Source organism: Astatotilapia calliptera, chromosome 20, assembly GCF_964374335.1.
Source record: "Astatotilapia calliptera chromosome 20, fAstCal68.1, whole genome shotgun sequence".
NCBI lineage: Eukaryota > Metazoa > Chordata > Actinopteri > Cichliformes > Cichlidae > Astatotilapia > Astatotilapia calliptera.
Window position 1 is genome coordinate 13,522,935 of NC_137441.1, and position 26,468 is coordinate 13,549,402.

Genomic DNA, 26,468 nt, shown 5'->3' on the forward strand with positions numbered 1-26,468 from the left:
CTGGAGGCTGCTGGGTCAATATAGTGATAATAGGATAGCAGTATGGTATGAAGTATTGGATAACATTACATTTTGCAGACAATGTAGTACTGCTACTACATGGCTTCATTAGACCATGTCTGCCAAGGCTTCTAGTGCACAGTACCAGGTGTTGAAATAAGACTCAGCACCTTTTAGGCTTGGGCAAAGGAAACTCAAAAATGGCAAATTCAGTCCCCAAAGGGAAGGAAAGAATATTGGGGTTTAGTTCCTAGGTGTGGCAGGTTCAGTGTAATTGTGGCAATAATGTGGAACTCCACAGAAAGCCTGTTTTTATTCTCACTTTCCACTGGTAAAAATCCTCTATAGCATTTTTCCCATGTCGACTGCTTTATATTATAAATACATAAATCACACAGTAATAATGCAATAATTACTGTTGTTGTGCACAATATGAATGTTTTGCACTTGTCACTGGGCATGGAAACAAAGTTCAGTTGTCATGAACCGACAATTAGACTTAGAATACAAAAATAAAAGTTCAACGGATTTTGTTTGCACACAGATGTTTTCACAGGCAATAAAGATTGAACTGCAACTAGAAAACTGTTTGAATGTCTTCTTTCTGGGCGGGAAGCATCGATGAATAACAAGTCTGTTTCTACACAGCTTTCCCTCGCTGAGTCTCTTCCTCTCCACAGACTTCCATTTTTCCAAACACGTTTCTCCCCACATATCCACCATGACCGGAGTCATCTGCAAAGAGCAGATTCAGGTAAGTCAAAAGGTAAAAAACTGACTTTTTTTACAAACTCAAAAAACCCCAAAACACCAGGAACAGATCTACACTACCACAATAGATGCAGCAACTGAGGGAGCTCTTAAATAGAACTCACCTTAACTAGTGAGTGACTAAAAACATTCGATTGCACACAGGTGAGTGATTACTGAACTGCTTCCAGGAGCAAAGAGAGGGCAGGAGAAAGAGCCGGGAGAAGGCGCTGCCTCTGAAACACACAAGCAGAATTACAAATGTGTGAGCACACACAGAGAGGAGACCATCACATTAATATTGTCAACAGTGCATGTCACTGCAATCAGAAACAGAATGCACATATTTTTCTTGCATGAGAGACATGCCAGGAACAGGCCTTTCCTGTCCAACAAATATCAAAGAAAAATTACAGGTTTACTAATAAACATGCAGAAAATGCTTTAATTAATATGTATAGCAACAGTAAAGAGAAAATTTCTTAGCCACAGTCACCGACATGTTTATAGTCCAAAGGCAGCTTTTCGGGGCAGGAACGTCATACCAGCTGAAAAGCACTGGATTGGACATGTTATGTTTTGGTGTTTGCTCAACGTCTTCAGGGAATGAACAGCTTGCAGGGCTTAATTCAGCAATAATTTCAGCATGATACCAAGAAGTGTTTTAAACATTATGTGAAGCCATCTGTCGAGGACTTGAAGATGATCAGGAAGTGAACCTCTTGGTGATCCTAAGCACACTGGTAAATCCAACGAGGAAAAGAAGAAATCGGGGGTTATGCTACGGCCTAATAAACATCCAGATTTCAATTGTTTTCTTTCATTTTTTGGTTGGTATTTTACAAGTGGGTAATTAAAATTAGACTTCTTGCAACTGACTGACTTTTGCACGAAGCGGGTAGCTATCTTTGTTCTCTAAAGAATGCTTATTACATTTCAAATAGTCCTGCATAAGAACAGTATGACTATCCATGTTTGCTAATGCATATTTGTTAAAAATATTTTCCCATAGGATGGAAAAATTACTGTATTTGATTAGGATACAAGTGAAAGGCACAATAACGTGCCTGGGGATACACGTGGAAATCTACACTGTTAAAAAACACATCCTAAAACAACGGTAATGTTCCGGCAGCTGGGGCGCCAAAATACGACCGTAAAATAACAGAAAATAACTGTCCCATAAAAATACAGTTATTTTCAATAATGAAAATAGAGTTTGTTGCGCTAATTTGACATGGGATTCTGCCTTTTCCAAGTGCTTTTAGACATTAAATTAGGAACATTTTTACGTGATCAAACAATGAAATTACCTATAAACAAGGTCACTGAATGTGGAAATATGAATCATAATACGTAAATGTACAGAAATATACAGTTAGCAGTTAGTTTAAATAATAATTGATTGCATGCCCTGGGACAGACTGACAGAGGCGAGGCTGCCATATCGCACCATCGGCCCCTTTGGCCATTACTAGTAGGCAGTAGGTGAAGAGTCTTGACCACGGACACAACGACGGAGAGTGTCCGAGCCAGAGCCCGAACCGGCAATCTTCTGATCACAAGGCGAACTGCCAACTCTTGAGCCACGAACGCCCTAACTAGCAATGATAATAATACTTATGTGATGTAACACAAGCTTATAGGGATCATGTTATATACTTTTCCATAGCATTACATTTGAATTCAACAGTTCAATCTTTCAAATAACGGACAGATATTTGTGAAATCATGATACATTTGTGAATGTATTTTAACAATCTAAATATGCATATGTACAGACAGATACATTTAATAATCATGACAATTATGTTGTATTACATTACAGTGATTTAATGTTAATTTACATTCAAAATGTGAAGTCAAAGTCTATTTACGTAACTTTAATGATATTCTAGAAGAACAGAACATTACTGTAAAATACACAGTAAAATACATTCATATTAGGGTTTTTTCCTACGGTCACAGCCATACCTTGTTGTTAGTTGACATTCATTGGCCGATGCTTAGCGTCATGTTATTTATATCAATTGCAATTCCTACCTCTACATTTCTTTTTCAAAACATATAATTAGCACAGCGTGTCCGTGCAATATTTTACATTGTGGCATGCAGAGAAATCTTAACAAAGAAGCTCACAGAGAGAGATTGAGCTTATTATTCAACCCCAAGCTGGCAGGGGGAGCTCTTTATTAAAACACTTGCCAGTGTTACAATGTGCCTCAAGGTTCAACAACAGCACAACAGAAGTCATTCATGATACAGCACTCTCTCTACAAAACAACTGTCAGTGACGCTGCACCACGGCGTAAACACAACATTCAAGATAACAGTTAAAAGTAACGTAACCATAAACAATAAAGCAAGAACATCTAAACAGCAGCACATGTCCCAAGGCATGATGGGAGACATTTCTGAATGTATTTTTACAATCTAAATATGCATATGTACAACAAAATATATTTAACAAACAAGTAAATTGTGTTTTATTACATTTACAGTGATGTTATGTTATTTTACATTTGACGTGTCAGATCACAGTCTACTTATGTAAATGTAATGATATTCTAGAAAAACAGTACACAACTGTAAAATACACAGTAAAATAATTTGACTTTACTATTTTTTGGAACAGTGTATCTAAACTTACCATCCATACTGATGATGTTATTAGCACGCTCACCCATAAGAAGCATTGAAAAATTAATGTTGAGTAGTGTCGTAGGCTTAGCTGTAACAGCAACTAGTGGGTAGTTACTTTAGAGGTGTGACAGCAGTAGAGCAAATTAAGAGAGCATGGTTTTATTGACTGTTTTTCCCCATCAAATAGGTTTTCTTTTGCTTTCTATTTTATTGCTCAATTTCACTTGAGCATCTAGGCCATTTTACTAAAGGGCAGAAAACAGACTGAAAGATGAAAATGTGATGCCAAGATATGCGGTTTCCAGTATTTCTAGAAACAAAATATTTTAAAGCTCCATTGAGCTTCTGATGAGCCATTTCTAAAAACCCAGTGGGAGCATTTTTCTTAGTGCGCGTGCAATAAATTTGACATAAGTGCTCCATTCTGCGCAGGGGGAAATGACAGTGAGGAAGATAACGGCATTTGCATGTTGTGGCATTTACATCTGGTGATAAATATACTTTTAATATGCTTTGTGGCTGCCTACCATTTCTCCCAATTAGATTAACTACACTGAAGGATCTTTGGGGGAGATACTGGAGATGGACTCTGCGGTGTGTCTGCAATCCCCCTCTGTTACCTACAGAAGATGAATGGTTTGCATGTTACAGCTAAACACCTCTCAGTTACAGCTCAGTACACATACAGATAATGATACAAGGGAAGCACATCGCTATTCTGTTTCATCTTCATACATTTCCACTTTGCCACGAGGACCACAGCGGGCTGAAAATACAACTAAGTGACATAAAATCTCTGAGCTGTATGTGGAAATTTAATGAGAGGATATATCTTAAGATTTGATACCAGGAGCCTTTGAATCTGAAACTATGACACTGCAGAAAAGGTACGTAGAGTCACTTTTAGAAGAAAAATCTGGTCTAACGTTGTAGTGAAATGAACAGAGTTATTTATTTCACCTGTGACTGGTTTTATTACTTAAACTAAGTGTTTCTTCTTGGGGTTCATCAAGATGGCAACCACAACAAAATATCACCATCTTGGTATTGATACAATTAACATTTATGAATGTTAAAAAAAATTTTTAAAAGTCCAGCCAGGCTGTCCCAGCACACATGTCCATGCAGGGAAACCCACATTTTTATACCGTGTGGGTCCCAAACGGCACATTATATATATATATATATATATATATATATATATATATATATATATATATATATATATATATACACTGTGAGAAATGTGAGTCTGAGAGACAGCGAATGATTCACAAGCTCAGTAAAATGGAAGTTAAACTGGATCTTATTGATATATTCTGCAAACGAACTCAGAAGTGAAAGTTATCAGGCCATATTGCATTTTCTAAGACAGACTAACTTATTTGATAGGATTGGAGGGGAACCACTGTGAACCTGTCTCTTGTTAGAGTGGGCAGCCCACAGTCAGGCCATACTAAGGACTGCCTCATTTGGGCCCATGTGTCCTTTGTTTCACACTGGTACTGGGGACCACAGTGGGCTGTCCACACTATGCATCTGCCCACAGTGGCTTCAGATGGGCCTCAAGGGGGGTATGCTTCCTGGGATGATAGTAACTTTTTCTGTATATGTTTGGTAGCAGTCTGCATCACTGTGGTATTAAGGCCAGATGTAAAATTAAAAAATAAAATAAAGATATTAAGTTCAGTAAAGAGGAAATGCAGTTTGGGTGTCAACCAGTTTCCATATTGGATTTGGGAGACAAACAGCATTTTTAATTTTAAGATTAGACTTAAAACGTTCCTTTTTGCTAAAGCATATAGTTAAAGTGACCCTGAATCCTCCCTTAGTTACACTGAAATGGTCTAGGCTGCTGGGTCATTCCCATGATGCATTGAGTGTTTCTTCATCAGTCACCTTACTCACTATGTGTCTATACACCTCTCTGCATTTAATCATGACTTACTATTAATCTCTGGCTCTCTTCCACAGCATGTCTTTTGTCCCGTCTTATTCCTTTATCCCAACGGGTCGTGGCAGATGCTCACCCCTCCCTGAGCCTAGTTCTGCTGAAGGTTTCTTCCTGTTAAAAGGGATTTTTTCCTTCCCACTGTTACCAAAGCGCTTGCTCATAGCTCATACGATTATTGGGGTTTTCTGTTTTCTTTGTATTATTGTAGGGTCTTCACCTTACAAAGCACCTTGAGACAACTGTTGCTGTGATTTGGCGCTGTGTAAATAAAATTGAAATGAACTGAATGGAAGTGAATTGAATATTTGGTCATTGCAAGGCCCCTTTGAAATACAAATAGTCATGTATTATAAAGGTGGGTACTATAAAGTGTCCACTCACTGGACACTTTATAGTACTTCCATAATTTTTCATAGCACAGATTCATAAATGTGCTTGAAACAGTTATATTCTCAGATATTTGAACAGCTGAGCCAGGACAATCTGTGGTTAAATGTTGTTTAGGCCAAACTCTGATCCTACCATCAAAATGTAGCACTGAGACTTAAACTCATACAAGATTTAGTAAAAATAGTGAATACATACACCTGTGATATCATTTTGAAAATTCTACACTTCCTTCTCTAGTAATTGCATTCACAAACTTAAGCGTGCTCAATGGCTGCCCGGTGGGGTTACAGCAATACCCCATCAGCCTTTTACATTAGAGGAGTAAAAACAGCTCAACCAAATAAGCCATTTGTTTCTGTTTGAATCTTATCAGCTAATGTTCGTAAAGCAATCTACCTCAGCAGAAGAAATCATGATCAAATAGACCCAAGTTCTGCTATTAAGAAAATATACTCCACTCTTAGCAAGGTTTTAAAGCTATAAGCACCCTGATATTTTTTTATTCAACTGTATTTCACTTTAAGGACTGAGTTACAAAGAAAAAACGATATATATCTTCTCTTTAGTGCTGTTATCATTCTATTCATTTTTTTCCCAGAAATATTTTCGCTTTCATAACTCTTGAAATACTAAATATTTAAAACGTCACATTTGCAATCGAGCCAGGCGTGAGACTGAAAGATCAGCTCAATCTAGCACGATTACAACTGGTCCCAGACACTACCTGACTGAGGCAGAGGGGAGAAAAGACGAGGGGGGATAGACACTCAGGAGAAGAGAGCGAGCACAGTGATAAGTGAGCTGGAGCATGTGGTAGTAGTGCACTAATCACAGTCTCCGGCTGAAGAAACACACAGGCGCCTCACAGGTTATTGAGAGATAATAGGATTCTCAAGGCTGCAGACACACAGCTAAAGACAGAGATGAAATTTGAAAATAAATAATGCAAAGTCATCCTGCTCTCTCCTCCTGTGTGTGTGTGTGTGTGTGTGTGTGTGTGTGTGTGTGTGTGTGTGTGTGTGTGTGTGTGTGTGTGTGTGTGTGTGTGTGTGTGTTGGAGTGTGTGTGTGTGTGTGTTGGAGTGTGATGTCTGTGCATATTGTGACTTCAGAGTAACTGTTCAGTGCAATGAAAAATGAGGAAATAAGGCAGCAGTCAATATAGGAACAGAAACAACCCCAGCTTTCAGAGTTTGAGTAATGATTTGAAATTCCTAGCCACAGAATGGCAAACTAAAAATTCTGTGACACACCAGCGGCTCTCGTGAGTATTACCTTTAGATTTGGCACTTGTGGGAAATGGGAAAACTTTTGTAAATATGTGCATGAAAGTTAAATAGGCTTGATGTGAAGATGTGTGCTTCACTTTTATTCCAATACCGTAACATCGCCTTAATTAAAAGATTCTTTTCTGGATCCTCACACGTGTACATTTATCACTCTGTCCACAGTGTAGATGGCACAGCTTAGCTATGCAATAAACACTGTTTCAGCTGATGCCACAGCCCCCTCTACAGCCATTTCATAGCTGCAGGGTTGTCATCACTGTGATTGATCAAGGTCTTGAACAGCTGCTGGGCGCTGCTGTAAAATCACCCACTGTGGTAGGGCTTTAAGATCCCATTTTTGTATTTACTTTGAGCACTTTCTCCATGAACACCGTCTTACTTCCTGAAAATGACTGTAAGTCAAAGATAATTCACCAATTCAACTGGCACAGCTCTGTGATGGAGCATGGCAGGCAGACCGTCAGCTCTGGCCCGTCTTTAAATGAACTCCAAAGTGAATCTGTTAAACAGTAATAGTACGAGTGATAAGTCGCCTTGAGTGAATGTGATGATATTCCCGCGTGACATTAACATGCAAGGCGAGCTGGTTACGAAAGCTGGTCTGTGTTCCTGACCTGTGACACACTCCTCTTCCACACATTCACTTTCACCAGCAGCACACCCTGTGAAGCTGTCACTCATTCCCTGCCACAGTGACCTCTGTCAGGCCACTGTCACTTTTGGGGGACAGGGTTTTCATGCCGTCCACACACGAATTGTTTATTTATTTGTTAGTGTCTCTGTTTGCTGTTGTCTGTCTTCATTGCTTGTCTCAAGCGCTCCTAACACGCCCTTGGTGTCAGAGTCAGACGTCTTGTATTTTTACTCGCCACCTCTGGCTGCTTTCTTCTCGACTATCCATTGGCAGTGAGGTGTTGGACTTCACCTGTCAACAGACCCACTCTCTCCTTTCTGGAACTTTCTGGAAACTTTTTCACTGGCTCTCCTTTTCTAGATTGATACACGCTTCATCCTAGGGCTGATCGATATAACGATATATATCGGATGACGATATAAAAACGTCTATCATTTCATTTTACGCTATCGTTTGTTTCGTGGTGTCGCAAAATAAACTGTTTACGGCAATATTTTTTCATCGTTTTGATGGTCACTGTAGTGGCTATATTAATTTCTTAAAGTTCTCTCTTTCTCTTATATTTAATATAACCACACTACAGACGAACAAGCGCCTGTTTTTATGCGTTGTGGTTAGCAACAACGTAACACCATCGCGTGTCTGCTTGTTTATGTTCCACATAAACCTTTCACAATAAAGCTCAAGATCCTGTTGAGACTTTTCACAATAAACTGAATCACGTGAAAGAGCAGATTATTTACGGATGAGAAGTAAAAAAGAGCCGCCAGGTGCTAAATAATAGACCTTAGACTCAAACGTTAGAACAGGCTTTTCCCCGCAGCACGCCGTGTAATAAATACTCACAAAGAAAACGGCGGCCGTTACAACTTGTGTCTAAAAATGTATCGTTTCATGCATCGGTTAAAACACTCGACTCCAGCTACATGACGCGCAGCTGGAAACACTTCCCGCAAGTCGAGCTGCCCGAGATTCACAGAATTTACAGAAAATGTTACATTTTTGTGATTTATATCGTTATCAGACGATAGAATTCTTATATCGGGATATGAGATTTTGGTCATATCGCACAGCCCTACTTCATCCTAAAAGAAATGGTACATATTTATACAGCTTTTCAAAGTCTCTAAGAGAAGAGCACCATTCACCGTGTGGCATATGTCTTCCTGTTGTCCTATCATTTTTTATTAACCTTTAAGATATGTTCAGAAAACGATATTAGCTCCCGAGGTAGATATTTTGATATTTTGGTTTCACATGGGTACTGTAGCTAAAATTACACAAATCAGAAGCTGTAAGCCCACTGGAGCCTCTAAAATGTTCAGTGGAGTATCTCAGCATCTTGAACTGGTCACTCAGCTGACCTTTCAAGTGAAATATGTTCAGACCTCAGTCTTCTGCTTCTTTCCTCCAACGCTGTCTGTGCCAAGTCAAGTGTCAAGCCAGTTACTCAACCAGCATTTTTAATCGCCTTATCCCTATCCCTTTTGTTAACTGAAGCTGGAGTTTTGATACCAATGCTGCTTGTTCTCCCTGTGCGTACATGGTTTCTCTTTGGTTATTCTGGCTTCTTTCTACAGTTCAGAAACATACATGTTGTGTTAATTAATGATTCTAAATCAGCTGTAGGTTTGAGTGTGACTGTGACTGTTTGTCTGTCTCTATGTGTTAACCCTGACTGGCGGCCTGTACAGGTTACAGCCCAACTTTTGCCCAGTGACAGCTAGGATAAGCTCCAGCCCCTCAGGCTATGCTGAACTGGATAAGCATTTAAGATAACAGAGTGACAGATAGGAAATAATCTGGTCATTATTTCTGAAGTTGACAGCATGTTTTCCCACAATCTGGTCATTAACTTATGAACAACAGCCTAAATCTGTACCCCTGTCTGCTTAACTCCTATGTATTGACACCATTTCCTAATGACAGCAACTGTCTTATTCTGCATTATCATCTATGAAGAAAAAATGCTTTAGTATTGGTGCATATTGGACAACATAAGGCCGATACCAGTTATATGTTATAGATCACTGTCAGCTTCTACTTCTGCTACTTCTCTGATTCCTCAAAGACAAAACATTTAAAAGCTTATTCCTCAAATGTTACAATCTTAACTCCTGATTAAATCAACCATGACCTATTCAGGGTTCTGGTGCTGACTGTTTTATGTCATTAAAGGCACCCAATAAATGTAAACACTTCATTAATAACAAAAAATTGAGATTTTTTTCTGTTACCATGACAAATAATTAGAAAACATAGGTAATGGCTTACTAAGATGTAATGATCTAAAATTCAATCTGAACAATGTATTGTTGTCCCCACATCCACTGCCAAGTCCTCCCTATGCAGATTGTCACACAATAATAACATGGGCATTATCACTTAGATGTAAAAGTGTGTGATTTGGGCTTCCTTGTTGAGATGCCTGACTAAAAAATCTCAAATAAAGAAACTAATATTTGCACTATTTTGCAAATTACTTTGAAGATGGTGTCATTCAACCAGAAAACAAAGCACCGTGAATGTTAGATTTTCAGAAAGATGACTCAAAAGGAATCTTAATGTTGCTTTTTCACAGGTTTTTAAAATAACGGTGAAATACGAGTGCTTCATTTTAAAGTCACTGCTTTGTTTAGCGTGCCTGAGGAAATCAGAGCCGACAGTTAGACATGTCTGTTTTATATATTTATGCTCATTTGTAGCAGATTCTTTTTTTACTCTTGTCTCACCGCTCAGTAGGTCCAAAAAAATACACGTGATGATCTAAATACAGATCACATCCTGCTGGATGATATCACGGTCAGCCTAACACTTGATAAATCACCCTGCTGAAAGAAATTTGCGTCAATGAAAACCCATTATTGAAAATTTGGATCTCAGGAGATAGCAGGTGAAGCAATTTAAGTGAATGTGAGCAGTATTTGTCTAAGGGCTCTGTGTGCAGTATTCATGATGGTATATTGCAGTATACATGATCTGAGTGTGTGTGTTTGTTTTCCTTTACCATAAATGTTGACTTCCAAACAGACACCAAGTCGACTCATGAAAAAGACTCTCCTGATCTGCACACTGAAGACACACAACAGGAGCTGGGTTCTGTTTTACAAAACAAAGTAAACTCAGTCTAGCTTTACTGAACTTAATCATCCTGAATAATCAGTGTTATAACTGGTTATTAATTGGCTGTGGTAAAACAAACTTTGTATAACATATAATAATCAAAAATCTCAGACTGAACAATAAGCCATAGTGTTACAGATTGTATATACTTCCTTAGTTTATACCCAGCCTTTTGTCCTTTTACTTATTGTGAAAGAATACTGGATTACTGCACTTCTTCCTTCTGCTCCACACCCTTATTTTTCTTATGCTGACTCATTGGCTGCCTTGAGGAGTTTCCCTTTAGTAACTGTCAACTTGAGAATAAAAAGTCATCTATACATGAAATATATTTTGCGTAAATGGCAGCAAAATATATAAATTTACACTTTGGTGTATGTCTTTTTCATTTAATTTAACTGGTTTTATGTTTTACTGTCCTGTGGTATGACCTTTTCAAAGCAGACTTTAATACTTTAATAATAGTAAAATAAATCTGATAGGGGTTTCTCATCTCTGCAGCCAAATACAGATAGACAATCAGGACAACACACAGCAATGCATCAAGTTTCTTAACAAGAAGAAGAAGTTCATTGTGACTATATACAACCCTAAACCGAACCAGGCTGGAGCAAACACAGTGCAGAGGGTAATGAGTCTTATTATTTTCTCCCAACGCACAGGGTGTACACTTAACCTATCACCTCCTCCTGAGGTACGTAATGCAGCCCAGAATTCTAATGCTGTGATTTCCCACCTCTAAAAGTTTTTCGTGTCAAGTGTTTGTGGAGGATGAATGAGAGTGAATGAAAAGAAAGGACGCTGTGTTTTATTCCACGTCTAAGAGGGATAAGAGGAGAATATTTTAAATGCCGCTACACCTGCAGCATTCACTCCATCTTCTTTAATTGTTTCACATCTGCACTCACGAGGACACCACATTCACTGAACACGTTCTGTGGAATCACAAGACTTTCACTGATCGAAGCGCATGCCACCCTTTTAAACTGCTTAAAAACCAACTATGTACACTCTTGGGCAATTAATTGGTTCCTTCAGACTTGTAGTTGCCCTCTCAGCATTATACGAGGGAGGGAACTACATGACAGGTGTAAGGAGGTGCCTATACAGATCAGACATGTCCTAATTGTACTACTGTCACTTTATGTGTCAGTTTGAAGCAGCGCAGTAAGAACACACTATCAGACAGAGACTGGTCCTTATGGGAAATTATCCTTCCTTCTTTACACTGCTCATGGAAAGAAGCTTCAGTGGTGGGCTTGTACATTCTGTGAACACTTTTAAAACCTTTTAACCCAATCATTAACCTCATTTTGTTACTGAACTAACAATATCATTATTTCAGCGTCACAGAAATATGTAACTGAGACTGATAAAAATTAAAAAATTAAGTTAGACTTTCGGTAAAACTCATTAAAACAGTGGAAAGAATGATTTTAAAATTGATTTGCTATTTTTAACCATGTGACTTCAAACCTGCTTGAAGTATTGGACGTGACAGCACACTGAAAGCAGGCAATTACAGCATTACACACTCAATTCAATTCATGCTGACATTCATCACAGATAGAGTGAGACTGGAGAGGAGTTCATCCAGATGATGGAATGATATGACTCTACATAATGGACACAGGCAGTTTTATACAGGTAGTTTAATGAGATCTGGAATGTAGTCCAAGACAAGTCTCATAAAAAACGGCAGCACAAGCGCAAAATTTACCTGACAATAACTATTTTCTTGAAGAAATACATAGTTTCATAAACAATCCAGAGTTATTGCTGTCAGCAATTTACTTAAAAACGTCTTTGAAGTCAAGCCCTCATAACCAAGACCAGCTATTATAAAAGCACCCAACTGTATTTGCCTGTCAGCTATATGAATGATATGAATTTCAAGCACTGCAGATATTATTTTGTACAGAAAGAAACTTTGGAAGCAAATGTCTGCAGCTGTTTTCAAACACTTGCAAATGACACCTGACTGTGAGAAAAGGGCTGATGTTGCATTTGCATGAAATGACCCATTAATATGTAAAGTTCACCTGTGGGTTTTTCACCTGTGGAAATACTCTAAGTATAGCCAGCTCTGGTCCAGTTAATACAACCAGAAAAAAGTGGACTATTTTCACTTTCTGAATGTGATTTGAAATGTGAAGCAATGAGTGAAAACCACCTATAGCTTTAGTGAACCTTAGATACTGTAAGATCACACACTAAAGCAATTGATGAGCTATAGCTACATATATGATAGTGCCAGGCAGAGTGGAACAATCAGGTTTGGGTAACATTTAATTCTGTTGAAAGAGAAGGGAAAAACATATCTAGAGGTTATTAAACAATAAAACTGCTTCAGAAGACTTCACATTCTGCCTGTTCTGGTTGCTTAGTGAGTCAACATCCCACTCAGCCATGTAAAACTTGTTAGACCCACCTCTGATACATTCAGCACTGCTGCTTCGTGACCAGAAACCACATTAGGCTATACAGTATGTGCTCAGAAGAACCAGATGGGGTGATCCCACCCTCCTGAGCCCCATGACCTAAGGGTATTTAAGAAAAGCATGAATAGCCCACATCATGCTACAGCCCTCGTTGGCACACCATGGGAGATGTCCACATTTTATGATAAGATACTGACCGTTTATGTAATCATCTAAGAGAAGCAGTAAAAACAGTACATACTAAAATAAAATGAAAAAAAGCACGGAATACACACAGAGACATATATATATTATAAACTAGTGCATTACACTCAAATGAATTTTGCAACTTTTAAAAATAAAGTTGTTCTTTTTTTCACATATTCATCACATAAATCTCACATAAATCCTGCCTTCTGTCAGTCTGTCATTGTTTGTTTGTTGTTGTTGTTGTTGCTTTTGTTTACATTTCACTGCACACACACACACACACACACACACACACAGACAGACAGACAGACGGATAGATAGATAGATAGATAGATAGATAGATAGATAGATAGATAGATAGATAGATAGATAGATAGATAGATAGATAGATAGATAGATAGATAGATAGATAGATAGATAGATAGATAGATATCGAGCAAAAGCTCCTATTGGCCGATCATTCACCACATCCAGTTGCGCACGACTTGGTGACATCAATAGGGACGAAGGATCCTGAAAAATTACTCCAGTGTTGGTGTGACGACAGTGACCGTTTCGTATAAATGCCGGGACGGAAAGTTATCTGCTCATACCTCTAGACTTGGCCTCTAAGGTCACCAACTGCTGCAAGCGACTGAAAGCAACTATTATCACTGCCGGTAGTGCCAGAAACTGGGGAAAGGACAATATTTTACCAGGTGAGGCTTTTAGACTAATCTCATTGGAAATGTAAATATGTCTGCTGGTTAAGGGTTGCTCTTTAATTGATCTGGATAGATCTCATGCATCATGTTTTATTCATATTTATTTGGTGAGACTTTAGAGTTCTCTTAGATTTCTTTGTAAAAACCAATCTTCAAAGCTGCTGCGATCTCAAAGCCTCAAAGGCTTGGTTAGCAGCTTTGCTAAAACTGGATTTCTCAAGATAAAAAATAAAAATAAAAATTGTACTTAAAAAATTATATTCAAAAACGAAACGTCTGGTCCCAAAATTGACTTAAATACAGTGGCGCAGAGTAGACTAATATTGTTTCTGTTTAATATTTCCTATCTGCCGTGATCTGTTTCAGACGAAAAACTAAATTACCATGAAGTCGACATGTCTGCTTATCCTTGCATCTCTAACGGTCTGCAACTTGATGGTGTCTGGAGGACAGAGCATGTCTGCTGAGGATGAGACTGACCGAAAGACCATAGACGACATTATTTTAGAGAGAGCAGAGACTCTCCTGTTACGGTCCATTCTCAAAAAGCTGCAGGATGAAGACGGAAGAAATGGTGCGTAAAACATATGTTATTTTCTGAGTTAAGAAAATGTCATAAAATCTTATTTCATACGATACTGATACTTCGGGTATATCTTAGATGTACCTGAAAGTTGCAGCACATTCTCAGTAGTTTACAGTTTCGTGCGCACTTTTCAGGTATCATTTGGAGACATTTTGTTTAAGTAATTGCTAAACAGTTAACATCGGCAATGCAAGAGAATATGTCTCCTTTATAATTAAAAAATAAATAAATAAATAATCAAAGAAACAGGTCGACTATCTGCGCACGCGGTAGAGAGAAACCGGGTTTTTATCAGTGACTTCTGAAACATTTAAGAGCCACTTTCCTCTCTTGTTTTCTTCCAGACGGCTATTACTCTCAGCCAGAATGGGTGACAAAACGACAGCACCCTGGTAAGAGATATAGTGATGATTTGGAGAAGCGGCAGCATCCAGGAAGGAGAGAAGAGGACGAGGATGAACAGTACTTTGATGTTCAAAAAAGACAGCACCCGGGCAAGCGCGAAGATGAAACGCACTCTTTCCTAGAGCTGCAGAAAAGGCAGCACCCGGGAAAGCGCTCCACGGCGGGTCACAGTTCTGACAACCCCATCCTCCTGCTCAGTGAACTTTCAAAACGGCAACACCCAGGCAAGCGTTACCTGGTGCTGCACAGCAAACGCCAGCACCCAGGTAAGCGTCTTCTAGAGGATGAGGACGGCGACAGTGACGGGGATGCGGACGCGGATGGAGAAGAAGACCTCGCTGAGATGGAAAAGCGTCAGCACCCTGGGAAACGGTTTTGGGATAACTCGAGTCCGGATTTAGGCACAAACAGTCCGTGTGACGTTTTGGACCCTGCGAGCTGCAGCAAGACCAGCCTGCTGCTCGACTTTTTAGACAACGTTAACAAGGGCCACGGTGAGGAGAAGAGACAACACCCGGGTAAAAGGTTTGCACCGGATGAGGATTTAGTGGATGGAGAGTAGATTAGACAGGAGTGCGTATTTCGCTGTGTTGTAAACAAATAAATGTACAAATTAAATGACCACAATGAATTATAAAAAATGAAAAAAAGATCATTAAACCTTTTGTGCCACCGCTTGTTCTTTTGAAGACATTTGAGACATTACCGCAAGCCATTTGTCTGACATTTTCTTGGAGAGCTCATGCGTAATTGCCATCCAAACTTTGGAATAACTATTTAGCTGTACAGACGTTTTTGTTTTGTTTTTTCAGAAGGGTTGGGGCCATATGTTGATCTTTTAATAGCTATCGATATAAATAACATGAGATTATTTATTCTTACATTGAGGCAGATGATTAAAACATTAGTCAGATGGTTTTAGCGATGTTGCCTCTGTGAGGCAACAGGCGCTCGTCAGTTCAGCTTGTGTTAAGATCAAATTAAAGTGTCTATGTTTACACATAAAAGCTCCCTCCACTGTTCGATTAGCGTTTCATTATTTTCTACTCATGTAAAATATAATGAATATCACAGCAAATAAATTGTGTCACTGCTTATTTTTCTACATTACTGCATGGTTTACGTAATTTGAAGCTAATGTTATAAATTAAAAGCTGCCATTGCCTTAAAGTCAGCCACCAATGTTTTTGTTGGACAATAAACGCATTGGTAAAAACGTATGGTTTGCTTTAGTTCCAGCAAATGCAATGCTTCATGGTGCACCATTAAACTGTTGATTCAACACAAGCCTAATTAGTATGTAGTCCAAAGTAGTCACCCTGCCTAAGCCTCTTAGAGAATGATTTATGCAGTTCAGTAACAGACAGAGTGTGTCAGATATCCACTCCCCAGCTTAATTAGGCTCATTCCATCAGAGCCTTGGGAGCAGCTGTCCACCAGCCTGATCAATATGCAAATTATTCATCAAGCATGTGAGTTAACGATGGAAACCTAATATTGGAGATGTTTCGCCGAACACTCACAACTCTAGCAGAAGTGCCAGTGGACTGGCAAAGTGTTTATTATATAATGTTTATTATATAATGAGCTACACACACACACACACACACACACACACACACACACACACACACACACACACACACACACACACACACACACACACACACACACACACACACACACACAGAGAGAGAGAGAGATAGATAGATAGATAGATAGATAGATAGATAGATAGATAGATAGATAGATAGATAGATAGATAGATAGATAGATTGATTCTATTAGTGTTTGCATCACTTTTTGTCTATGAGCCCTTCCAATAAAACGGCTTGTGAGCCACCAGGACAGGCTGTGCTCTTGGTGCCAACAGTGATAATAAGTAATTATAAATGCTTAAAAAGAATATTAAAGAATGTTCTCTTGAAAAAGAAAATCAAAAATTAATATTTGCACAATATATCATTTTGTGAAGCCCATGAGACAGGTCGAAACTGAGATGGGAGTCCATACTATTCACCTATTCTCCGTGGATTGCTTCGTACCCTCTTGTCAATAAATGCCAGTCAGCTAAGTGCACACTCCAAGAATCCTTTAAACTGTGTTTTAACGAGTGAAAAAAATGCTGTAGGATAAAACTAGGGACCTGTAGCTTATACAAACTGAAACTGGATCAAATAAAGGTTCTAGGGTTACACAGTACAGCTGGATTCACCTTAAGGCTCGTAGTTGCAGTTAATGAAGCTGGCCAAACCCAACCACACATCCCAACCACAAAAAACACACCCTTAGTTATCCAGCCTTGAATTTTTCCCATCACCCTCCATCGGGAATGACAAACTGTTGTTAGAGTTAAAAAATGGTTTGTTTACGGTAGCAGTGCAGGTTTGCACAAAATACAGACAACCAAAAGTTGGATATAATAAATATGTACTTACATTGCGGAGAACTTTCCTGATGGAGCGCCAACCGCAAAATCAAGTTTTGTCCCTCCTCTCCTTCCATACCGACTGGATGTCAGTCACATGACCAGGCAGGGCTGCTGGCGCTGCTGTTGTGCTTCTGTCAGTGAAAACTCGAACTGTCAACAACACAGCTACTGTCGGGCTCATTTGTAGGCTAAGTGCAGATTTTTTTTTATCGCGTCCAATAGTCAGTAGGCATTTGTTTGCTTTTGTGCAGTTGGAAGTTTGTTAATGTCGCGTTTTCGAACAGCTTGAGGGGAGAAACGATTGCAAAAGAAGGCGAGAGCAGCTGCTAGCTTTCTCCTGCTAACGCCACATCCTCTGTGTGGTATAACGGCGCCCAAAGTTAGCCTAAATAATAAACAATAAAGGTAAGTCCTTTCATGGCTCGTATCCAGCTATCACTTAGTAAAACACCTCTGGTATGCAGCTAGGGAACCTAATACTTCCCGTCCAGTTAAGCGTTTTTTCCCGTTAAATGCGTGGGTCGACTTAAGCTAAGTTCAGCTATTATAATGCAGTTGTAATAGTAATTTATCTGAATGTGCATAATAGTATTCTAATCAATATTATTACCTTAAATGTAAGTATTAATTAATGTATTAATGTTTTTTAAGATGTTCAATACTCAGAGGAATGTATTTTTGTTTTTTAAGCAGCTTAAAATTGAGTTAAGTCAACACTTATGGATCATTCAAGCATACAAACATTCTCTCTTCTCAGACCAACAGTTTTGGTTTTGGTTCTGATTCAGATCATTATTTTATATGGAGGAGCCCCACGGAGAGGTATAATAGTGTCTAAAACCATGATTATGGGCTGCATTTCAGCCAGCTGTGTTGGGGATGTTGGCAAAATTGAATGAATCGTGAACTCAAAAAAGCATCACCAGATTCTGAGCCACCATGCAATAGAATCTGGAAAGCGTGTGATTGGCAGTGGGTTCATTTTTCAACATGACAGTGATCCCAAACACACACCTCTAATGCAGTAAAAGCATACCTGGATAGAAAAACACACACTGTCACACTATCAATCGTGGATTTGCCTCTGAAGAACTTGGACGTTAACAGTGTTGAAGCAGTGTGGGGGTAATTTTGACAGAGAATAGAACAAAAGACAGCCAACATACAAAGAAGAGCCTTGAATTTCTTTTAAGAGGCGTGGAGAAAAATTCCCGAAGATGACCAAAAAAATTAAAAGAGCGTTTGCCTAAGAGAGTTCATCCTGTATTGAAGAATAAATCTGGTCATAACAAATATTGACTTACAAGCTTGTTAGAATTGTACAAACTACGTTTTTGCATTGCAAATATAAAGAAATTATCGGTGGCTCAAGTCTTTTGTTCAGTATTGTATGTGGCCTCAGTGTACTTCTCTCATTCCTCAGTATCCTGGGATTTTCTCAGGCATTATGGAGCTACTGTGGGGTAGGTTGCACACCCCATGAGATGTGGACCGAAGTGAGAACGTGCCACTTTGCACCCCCTCTGCAGCAGCACTGACACTTGTTGTCATGGCCTCCAGCTACCCGCCCCCCTTTGGGGGCACAGGTGAAGTAAAGGAGGGTTTTCTTTGCCCACTGTGCCTAAAGGACCTCCAGTCATTCTACCAACTCCAAGACCACTATGAAGAGGAGCACTCTGGAGATGACCGCCATGTTCGGGGACAGCTAAAAAGTTAGTAGCAGATTATGTGATTTACTCTTTGGCTACAGGGCTAATTTACTCCTGTTGTGTTCTAAAGACACAAAATCGTACAGTGTACTGTCTAGTCTGGAAAAAAAGTGCTTTTGAAAGGAAACCTATTATTATTCATTTTAAGTTTAGTATTATGGGAGTTCGCCTTGTAATCGGAAGGTTGCCGGTTCGAGCCCCGGCTTGGACAGTCTCGGTCGTTGTGTCCTTGGGCAAGACACTTCACCCGTTGCCTACTGGTGGTGGTCAGAGGGTCCGGTGGCGCCAGTGTCCGGCAGCCTCGCCTCTGTCAGTGCGCCCCAGGGTGGCTGTGGCTACAATGTAGCTTGCCATCACCAGTGTGTGAATGTGTGTGTGAATGGGTGGATGACTGGATATGTAAAGCGCTTTGGGGTCCTTAGGGACTAGTAAAGCGCTATATAAATACAGGCCATTTACCATTTACCATTATTATTTGTGGACCCTGCTAGTGTGACTAGTCACAAGTTAAACGTATTCTTGTTTATCTTATACTGGGTCTTGGGTCAGCTAGAAGTTTATCCTTTGTTAGAAGTGAAGAATTTAAGCTTAGATTCCTCTAAGAGTGTGGATGAGTCTTATATGGTCACTACAGGAGCTGTGTGCTGCAGATGAACATATTAAGTACATCTCATTTACATCATACAGAGCCAATAGTAGAAAAAAATATCTAGAGTCTGATCATGTGGCTTGTAGGGGATATATATATACACACACAATTTACATATAAAAGGAGAAGTATAAACAGTGCAATTGAATATAAGAATACTGCTGTACTGGATTATAGGAAATTGCTGTCAGGATGAATTTGCAGTCCGTGTTGGCTGCTGCAACTTTCTACATAATAGGAATATGATTGAATTATGAAAAGGCCAGAAGGATGCATGCGCAGGTTGGCTTCATTTGCATATTAATAGTACTGTAATGAACTTGAAAATAGAAAAACATGATAACAACAATCACATGTTGAAAGATGGATGAATAAACTGAAAATGTGGTCATTATAAATATTAACTCTGGATCAGCGTAAGAATCACAGTTTCAGGATACATTTACGCACTGTTTCATTGTACGTATTGTCTCACTGTTTTCAGGTTTGGTTCAGAAAGCAAAGAAAGCCAAAGATAAACTGCTGAAGAGGGATGGGGACGACAGACCGGATACTGGCAGTTATGAGTCCTTCTACTATGGTGGAGTGGACCCATACATGTGGGAGCCTCAGGAATTGGGTGAGACTGCAAAACCTGTCATCTGTAGCACTGCTAACCAACAATATTTGTTAATGCAAGACACTAAAAAAATATTTTTCTTTTGCTTTTTAGGAGTAACCAGAAGTCATCTGGACTTGTTTAAAAAGCACCGGGCAGCCAGGATAGATCATTATGTCATTGAGGTCAACAAGCTCATCATTAGACTGGAAAAGGTTTGCTTACATTACCTCATTCAGACAATTTATTTTCTTCTGTTGCTGGAAATAAATTTGCAGCTCATTTACCATAAACTATGATGTTTTAGCTGACATCATTTGACAGAGCCAACTCAGATGCTGCTAAGATCAGAGGTTAGAGTTTTCATTATAACTCTGAATATTCTTTACATATGTAACTGTGCTTCATAAAATATTTTAAATAATAAAAATGTATCCCTCTTTGTAGCCATTGAGAAGTCTGTAGTGTCATGGGTGAATGATTCAGACGTACCGTTTTGTCCCGACTGCGGAAACAAGTTCAACATACGTAACAGACGGCATCACTGTCGCCTCTGCGGGTCCATCATGTGTAGGAAGTGCATGGAGTTTGTTCCCTTACCCCTGGCCCGTAAGCATGAACAAATACTTGGGAAATACAGAAAACTGTCAGATCTCAAAAGTCTCTCTATAAGTGTCATAATGCTGCATGTCTTTTTTATTTAACCTTCAACAGAGAAGCTTATCGCTGGGACTCGAGAAGCACTGTGTGTACCCGGAAGTCCCAGTCAGTCCCAGTCTCCACCAGCGGGAGGTGGCAGCAGCGGGATGGGCTCTAGGAGAGGCAGCATCAGCAGTTTGAGCAGTGTAACCTCCATGCTGGAGGAAAAGGATGATGAGAAGATTCGCTGCTGTCACCACTGTATGGACACACTTCTGAAGAGACAGCAGAAGTTAGAAGAGAAGGACCATGTGCCAGATATAGTGAAACTTTATGAGGTTAGTTTATCACTTTAATTCCTAATGTGAAGATCAGGTTCTTTATCTGTTCCCATTTGCATTGCGGTCGATTCTAAGAATTGTTTTGCAACCTCTCGAGTTTGCTTTGTTCTATCCTTCCTGTCATTTAATGTGTTTCTTGTGGAGCTTCCTGTTGTTTACTTGCTTTGAATTTGTCTTCCTGACAGAGGCTGAGGATGTGCATGGAGAAGGTGGATGAAAAGGCTCCAGAGTATATCCGAATGGCTGAGTCTCTCAAGTAAGCCACATTTAAAAAGTACTTCTTCATACTTTCTTATAACAGCTGCTTATTTTTCAGTTTGGAGAGATGGTTTTAGTACTTGCTGTCATCTGTACACTTTTATAGTGCTGGAGAAACCACTTACAATCTTGACACTGCTGGTGGGTTAAGACTGGAAGTCCAGAAATACTATGAACTCATCGATGCTCTGAGGTATATGGCAGTCATGACTGGCAGCTTCAAAATGAAACTTTTGTCGTGTTTGCCAACTATGCCATTATTAAAGATTAAATTGGCTTCTTTTCTTTTTAGTAAGAAGATCTTAACACTAGGACTGAAGGATGATCCACAACCACATCCGAAGGTGCTCCAGCTACAGAAAATGATCCGTTATACCGCCACGCTGTTTGTCCAGGTCAGGACAACTTCCACTCATACATAAAAACACAATTTGATTTGATTTGATTTGATTTGATATACCTTTATTAGTCCCACAAGGGGAAATTTCAAGGATGGATGAAGAAACACAATGTTTCTTCATCCATCCTTGTAATGAAATTCTGGAGGAATGACCACTTTCCTGTACTTCAGCCAGCAGCTAAACTGCAGGAAAATTAATTAACTGCAGGCTTATAATAAAATTTGAAATAATGAGGTCAAAGAATGTAGAAGTGATCTCTATGAGCACAAAAGCTCCGTCTTCAGGCTGCTCTAAACACAGTTCCTCTTGGCTCTATATTATGCTTAGTTTGATTATCTCTCATGTGGTCAAAGTGGGCATAGAAGACCCAACCATCTTCTGCTCAAACCTTCTGTTTGAATGAGTAAACCAATCAGAAGAAAGTTGGCCTGAAGGGGGGTGGAGCTAAAATGGCTTGGCTGCACTGACATGGCCCAATATAAGATAACTAAAAGTTATTTCAAACTTTGAATCATTCAACGCTCCAAGATAGCAGTAGCTAGAAATAAGAGTAACAGGGTTCTCTGTAGTATGACTATCATATACCAGAAATGATTTAACTGTATCAGTGTTTTTACTGTAATCTTAAAGGGATAGTCCATATAAAATCAGTTCATGACCTGTAGCACATTTTGCCTATTGCCATGTTCTTATCAGTATTACTTTACAGGAGTTCACTGATAATGAGCAACCTGCCAAGTCTGTAAAATCTGTTTCTGCTTCAGTCATCATATTGTATGTTGAGCTGATGAAAGTCTGCTGTTGTAAACAAAGCTTTTCATTGAGAGAAAAATGTGTTGTACCACAAATATAATATGCTATATGTGCTGTAATGTTGTCTGGGGCTGAAATTTTTAAGAGCAGCATGTTTCCGTTTATCATTGCATTACAGTACATTTACACATTGTTTCTGCAACATATCTTCATCCTGGAATTCTTTATTTGTATGAATCTGCCCATTCTTTGTGTCTTCTGTTTCAGGAGAAGCTGTTAGGTCTGATGTCTTTACCCACTAAGGACAAATATGAAGAGCTGAAAGAAAAGAGGAAACGGGAACAAGAGAAGAGACTGCAACAAGAAAGACTGGTACGATTGTGTTCCTGTATGTTGTTACTATTATTTTTTTCCGCTGGACAGATGAAGGTTAACACATTTAGCCACATGTGATTCCTGCTCAACAGGCAGCACAGGAGGCTCTGAAGAGGAGGCAGGAGAGACAGGAAAGAAGCCGTCCACCTGTGAATGCCAATGGAGAGCTGCCACAGGCCCCCAGAGAGCCACGAATTACCAAAGCTGGTGGTTGGCTTCCCTCCGCGGACTCCGTCCACACACGTGGCGAACTGGAAGACCCCCTTCTGCAGCAGATCGAGAACATTCAGTCATTCCTTCGTCAAGCTCGGGAGGCTCAGAGAACAGACGAAGTAGCCATGTTAGAGGAGAACTTGCGCCAGCTGCAGGATGAGTATGACCAGCAGCAGACCAGTATTGCTCTTGCGCTCTCAGAAAAGCTTGCTCAAGAGGAGAGTTTGCAGCAGGGGGAGCTGCATCGCTTGAAGACCTGGGAAAGGGAGGAGAAAGAGCAATGGAGCTCCGCTGTAAACTCCTTCGAGCCATCCTATAAATGGGAGCGGTCTCTAGATATCACTCCAACTGGAGGTCACCAGGGAGAGGAGGACATACCAGCAGAGGAGCTGACTCCTAAGGCAGAAAGAAGTCCTCCGTCTTTTAGAGCATTCCCTGCTCTCACAAGCCAGGAGGAGTCTCCCCCAAGGTTGAGAAGCTTAGGAGGCCATGTAACGCCTCCTGGCGGTGAAGGCCAGAATAACACCTCCCTTAACCCCTTTGAAGAGGATGATTCCACACCCACCGAAGATGATCCATCCAATCCGTTCTTTGAGGACATCAAGAAGGACCACAAAGAGGTAACCAACGGAAAGAAAGAATACAACCCCTTTGATGAAGATGAAGATGCAGAGGAGGACAAACAGGCTGAGACTGTTTCACGCAACCCCTTTGAGGATGATGACACAGATGAAGGTAACCCATTCCTAGAGGCTTCAGGAAATTCTCCAGAAGTCTCGACTAACCCATTTGACGGGGATGACAAAGATGAGGTCTTGCCGGATGTGGACATGATAGAGGAGGAGCTGCTGCTACAGCAGATAGACAACATTAGGGCCTACATCTTTGATGCAAAGCTCAGCGGGCGTCTCGATGAGGTTGACCTTCTGACACAGAACCTAAAAGAGCTACAGAAAACCCTCCAGGAGCAGAAGAATAAGAATAAGAAGCACTGACACATTTCCCTCAAAATCCTCCTGATCACCTGCTACTTACCAAGTCCCACAAGGTTAGCTCACTTAATGCGACTTCTGAGCCCACAGAATTTAATTTGTGTGAGGTCTGCTGTATCACAAATGAAGTTCATGCCACAACAAAAATACATACAAGACTTCAGTAGTCATTTCCTGAATTTCCAAACATCTTCTTAGGCTTCCTTGCCTGTTTAGGTCAAGGGCTCAAATCTAATGCACATGTACAATTTTAGAGCACTGTGAGTAAAAGTGAATTTGTTTAGGCATGTCTGGAGCTATTTGCCCAGCTGTAAAAATGCAAACATGAACAAATGAAGATAAAACAATGTCACTTTTAACAAATGTTAAATGAGACAGTCAGATGGTTCTTCAGTAGAAGCTCTGAACAAAGTCAAAACGCTGCCATAGCTGCAAAGCTATAAAGATGAGCTCACACATCCTATCATAGCACTGCACTCCTATAGCACTGGCAGACCTGTGATGACCCCCCCCCCAGATCAAAAAAAAGATACTACAGAAACACAGTGCTTCTTCTACCTTATTAAAACCTGCTGCCTATATGAAGCACAGTTCAACTTGAGATTTGGGTTTGTAGTTGGTAACTGACTACAGTTTTTTCAGAAACTACTCCGCTCTCTCTGGAGAAATGGCTTTAAATGTCTTAAATTTGCAGACTTTAATGTGTAAAATCTGTTTCATTGATGTTTGAAGTCTTGTATTGGTGCTTCATTCTGTAGTAATTGTACTTCCTGCTTTTCATTTATCCCTTAGCAAAGAGCTAAAGCGCACATTATTTTACATCCAACTTTCCCACAAATAACTCAGTCCAAATGACCATGTTATTATCAAACAAGAAGTGGAATTTAACACTTACTACAAAATTTGGGGAGCCCAGTGTTTGAAGGAAAGAGATTATTTGACAAAGTTGTTATTAGTGTTTGAATTATAATTTTAGTCAATACGCCTGGACCAATTAGATTTGTAAGCGTAGTTAAAGATGCATTGCACAGAATTAAACCATGTATGTGGCCTGCCACTAAAAAAAAGTGTAGCTTAATGTTACACTGACTAGCAAACGTTTTAATTACAATTGTTGCAGTCAGCCAGTTAATTAACTCTTAAACTAAATGAAGGTGTCAAACCCGACTTTTTCATTCCCAAAATCTTCAGTTTATTGCACCTGCTATGTCATCCAATAAATATGCTGCATCTTATATAACAGGGAGCCAAAAAAAAAGGCTTCCTCAACCTGATGTTTTTTTGTTTTTGTTACAGTACAGGAATTTTGGCTGCACGTGTGTGTTGTTCAGCTGGTAGCCCGGCACGTCGGACATCACAGCTAAGATCTGTATGTTCGGCTTGTTATCTGATCACTAGTTTCACCTGAAATGTCCATTCAGAGTTCATCCAACCAGTTCACCCAGCAGGTACGAAACACTATTTGCCAAGGGACACTGTAGGCATAAAACATCTAAAGTTCACTGAAGTTCCATTGTGTAAGGAAGTCATTCATATTTGTTAAGTCTAAATAAATTCTTAGGTTAATTTCTTTTTCTTGGTCAAACATATATTAACACTACATGAATGCCAGCAAGTATTATCACCTTGAGTGCTGCTCTGCCGGTCCTAACATGACTCTCTTTTTGTGCTTTCAGTCTCCTCGTAGAGTTTTTTGTGTTTGTAACATCTGCAGAAAATTTTTAGCAAAGCACGTGACCACCCTTAATGTTTTGACAGTGTGAATAACACAAGGAGATTCATTAATATTAATTGCTGATCTTTATCTTTGAAAGTAATTTAACATCTCTGCATTTAAATGAAAATATTTGAAATGGACACAGCGATTTAGAAATGTTAGGAAATTCCATCTCAGCACTAATAAAACTGTCTGCAGTAAAATGTGATTGCATTTTGGTTTTGTTTTTCCACTTTTCATGTGAGCATTGATGGTGAATACTTACATAGTGTGAACAAAATAGGC

General features: G+C 39.6%; 2 protein-coding genes and 1 long non-coding RNA gene across 5 annotated transcripts; 2 read left to right on the forward strand and 1 right to left on the reverse strand.

The window, feature by feature from the left end:
• Nucleotides 1-264: 264 nt before the first annotated feature.
• LOC145422755 (uncharacterized) lies at nucleotides 265-17,682 on the reverse strand. Its single transcript, XR_013904033.1, has 3 exons — nucleotides 17,546-17,682; nucleotides 876-986; nucleotides 265-735 (listed from the first exon to the last, which is right to left on the reverse strand). It is a non-coding gene; the product is annotated as an uncharacterized LOC145422755 (long non-coding RNA).
• Nucleotides 13,978-16,327, forward strand: trh (thyrotropin-releasing hormone). The gene is made up of 3 exons (XM_080294517.1): nucleotides 13,978-14,110; nucleotides 14,483-14,690; nucleotides 15,047-16,327. Exons 2-3 carry the CDS (start codon nucleotides 14,501-14,503, stop codon nucleotides 15,667-15,669), a joined length of 813 nt encoding a protein of 270 aa, XP_080150643.1. The 5' UTR covers nucleotides 13,978-14,110; nucleotides 14,483-14,500; the 3' UTR covers nucleotides 15,670-16,327.
• Nucleotides 17,620-26,386, forward strand: rbsn (rabenosyn, RAB effector). Of its 3 annotated transcripts, XR_013904032.1 has the most exons (13): nucleotides 17,620-17,943; nucleotides 18,962-19,250; nucleotides 20,381-20,515; nucleotides 20,609-20,709; nucleotides 20,802-20,847; nucleotides 20,942-21,103; nucleotides 21,209-21,471; nucleotides 21,660-21,730; nucleotides 21,839-21,925; nucleotides 22,025-22,127; nucleotides 23,154-23,258; nucleotides 23,354-24,522; nucleotides 25,763-26,386. XR_013904032.1 is itself a non-coding variant. In XM_080294515.1 (12 exons), the coding sequence occupies exons 2-12, from the start codon at nucleotides 19,088-19,090 to the stop codon at nucleotides 24,467-24,469; spliced, it is 2,352 nt and encodes a 783-aa protein (XP_080150641.1). In that variant the 5' UTR covers nucleotides 17,620-17,943; nucleotides 18,962-19,087; the 3' UTR covers nucleotides 24,470-26,175. The 3 variants fall into 3 exon arrangements, 2 of the variants coding, with proteins under 2 accessions (XP_080150641.1, XP_080150642.1); XM_080294515.1 differs by having other exon boundaries at nucleotides 23,354-26,175; XM_080294516.1 differs by lacking the exon at nucleotides 25,763-26,386 and having other exon boundaries at nucleotides 17,651-17,943; nucleotides 18,981-19,250; nucleotides 23,354-24,648.
• Nucleotides 26,387-26,468: the final 82 nt, after the last annotated feature.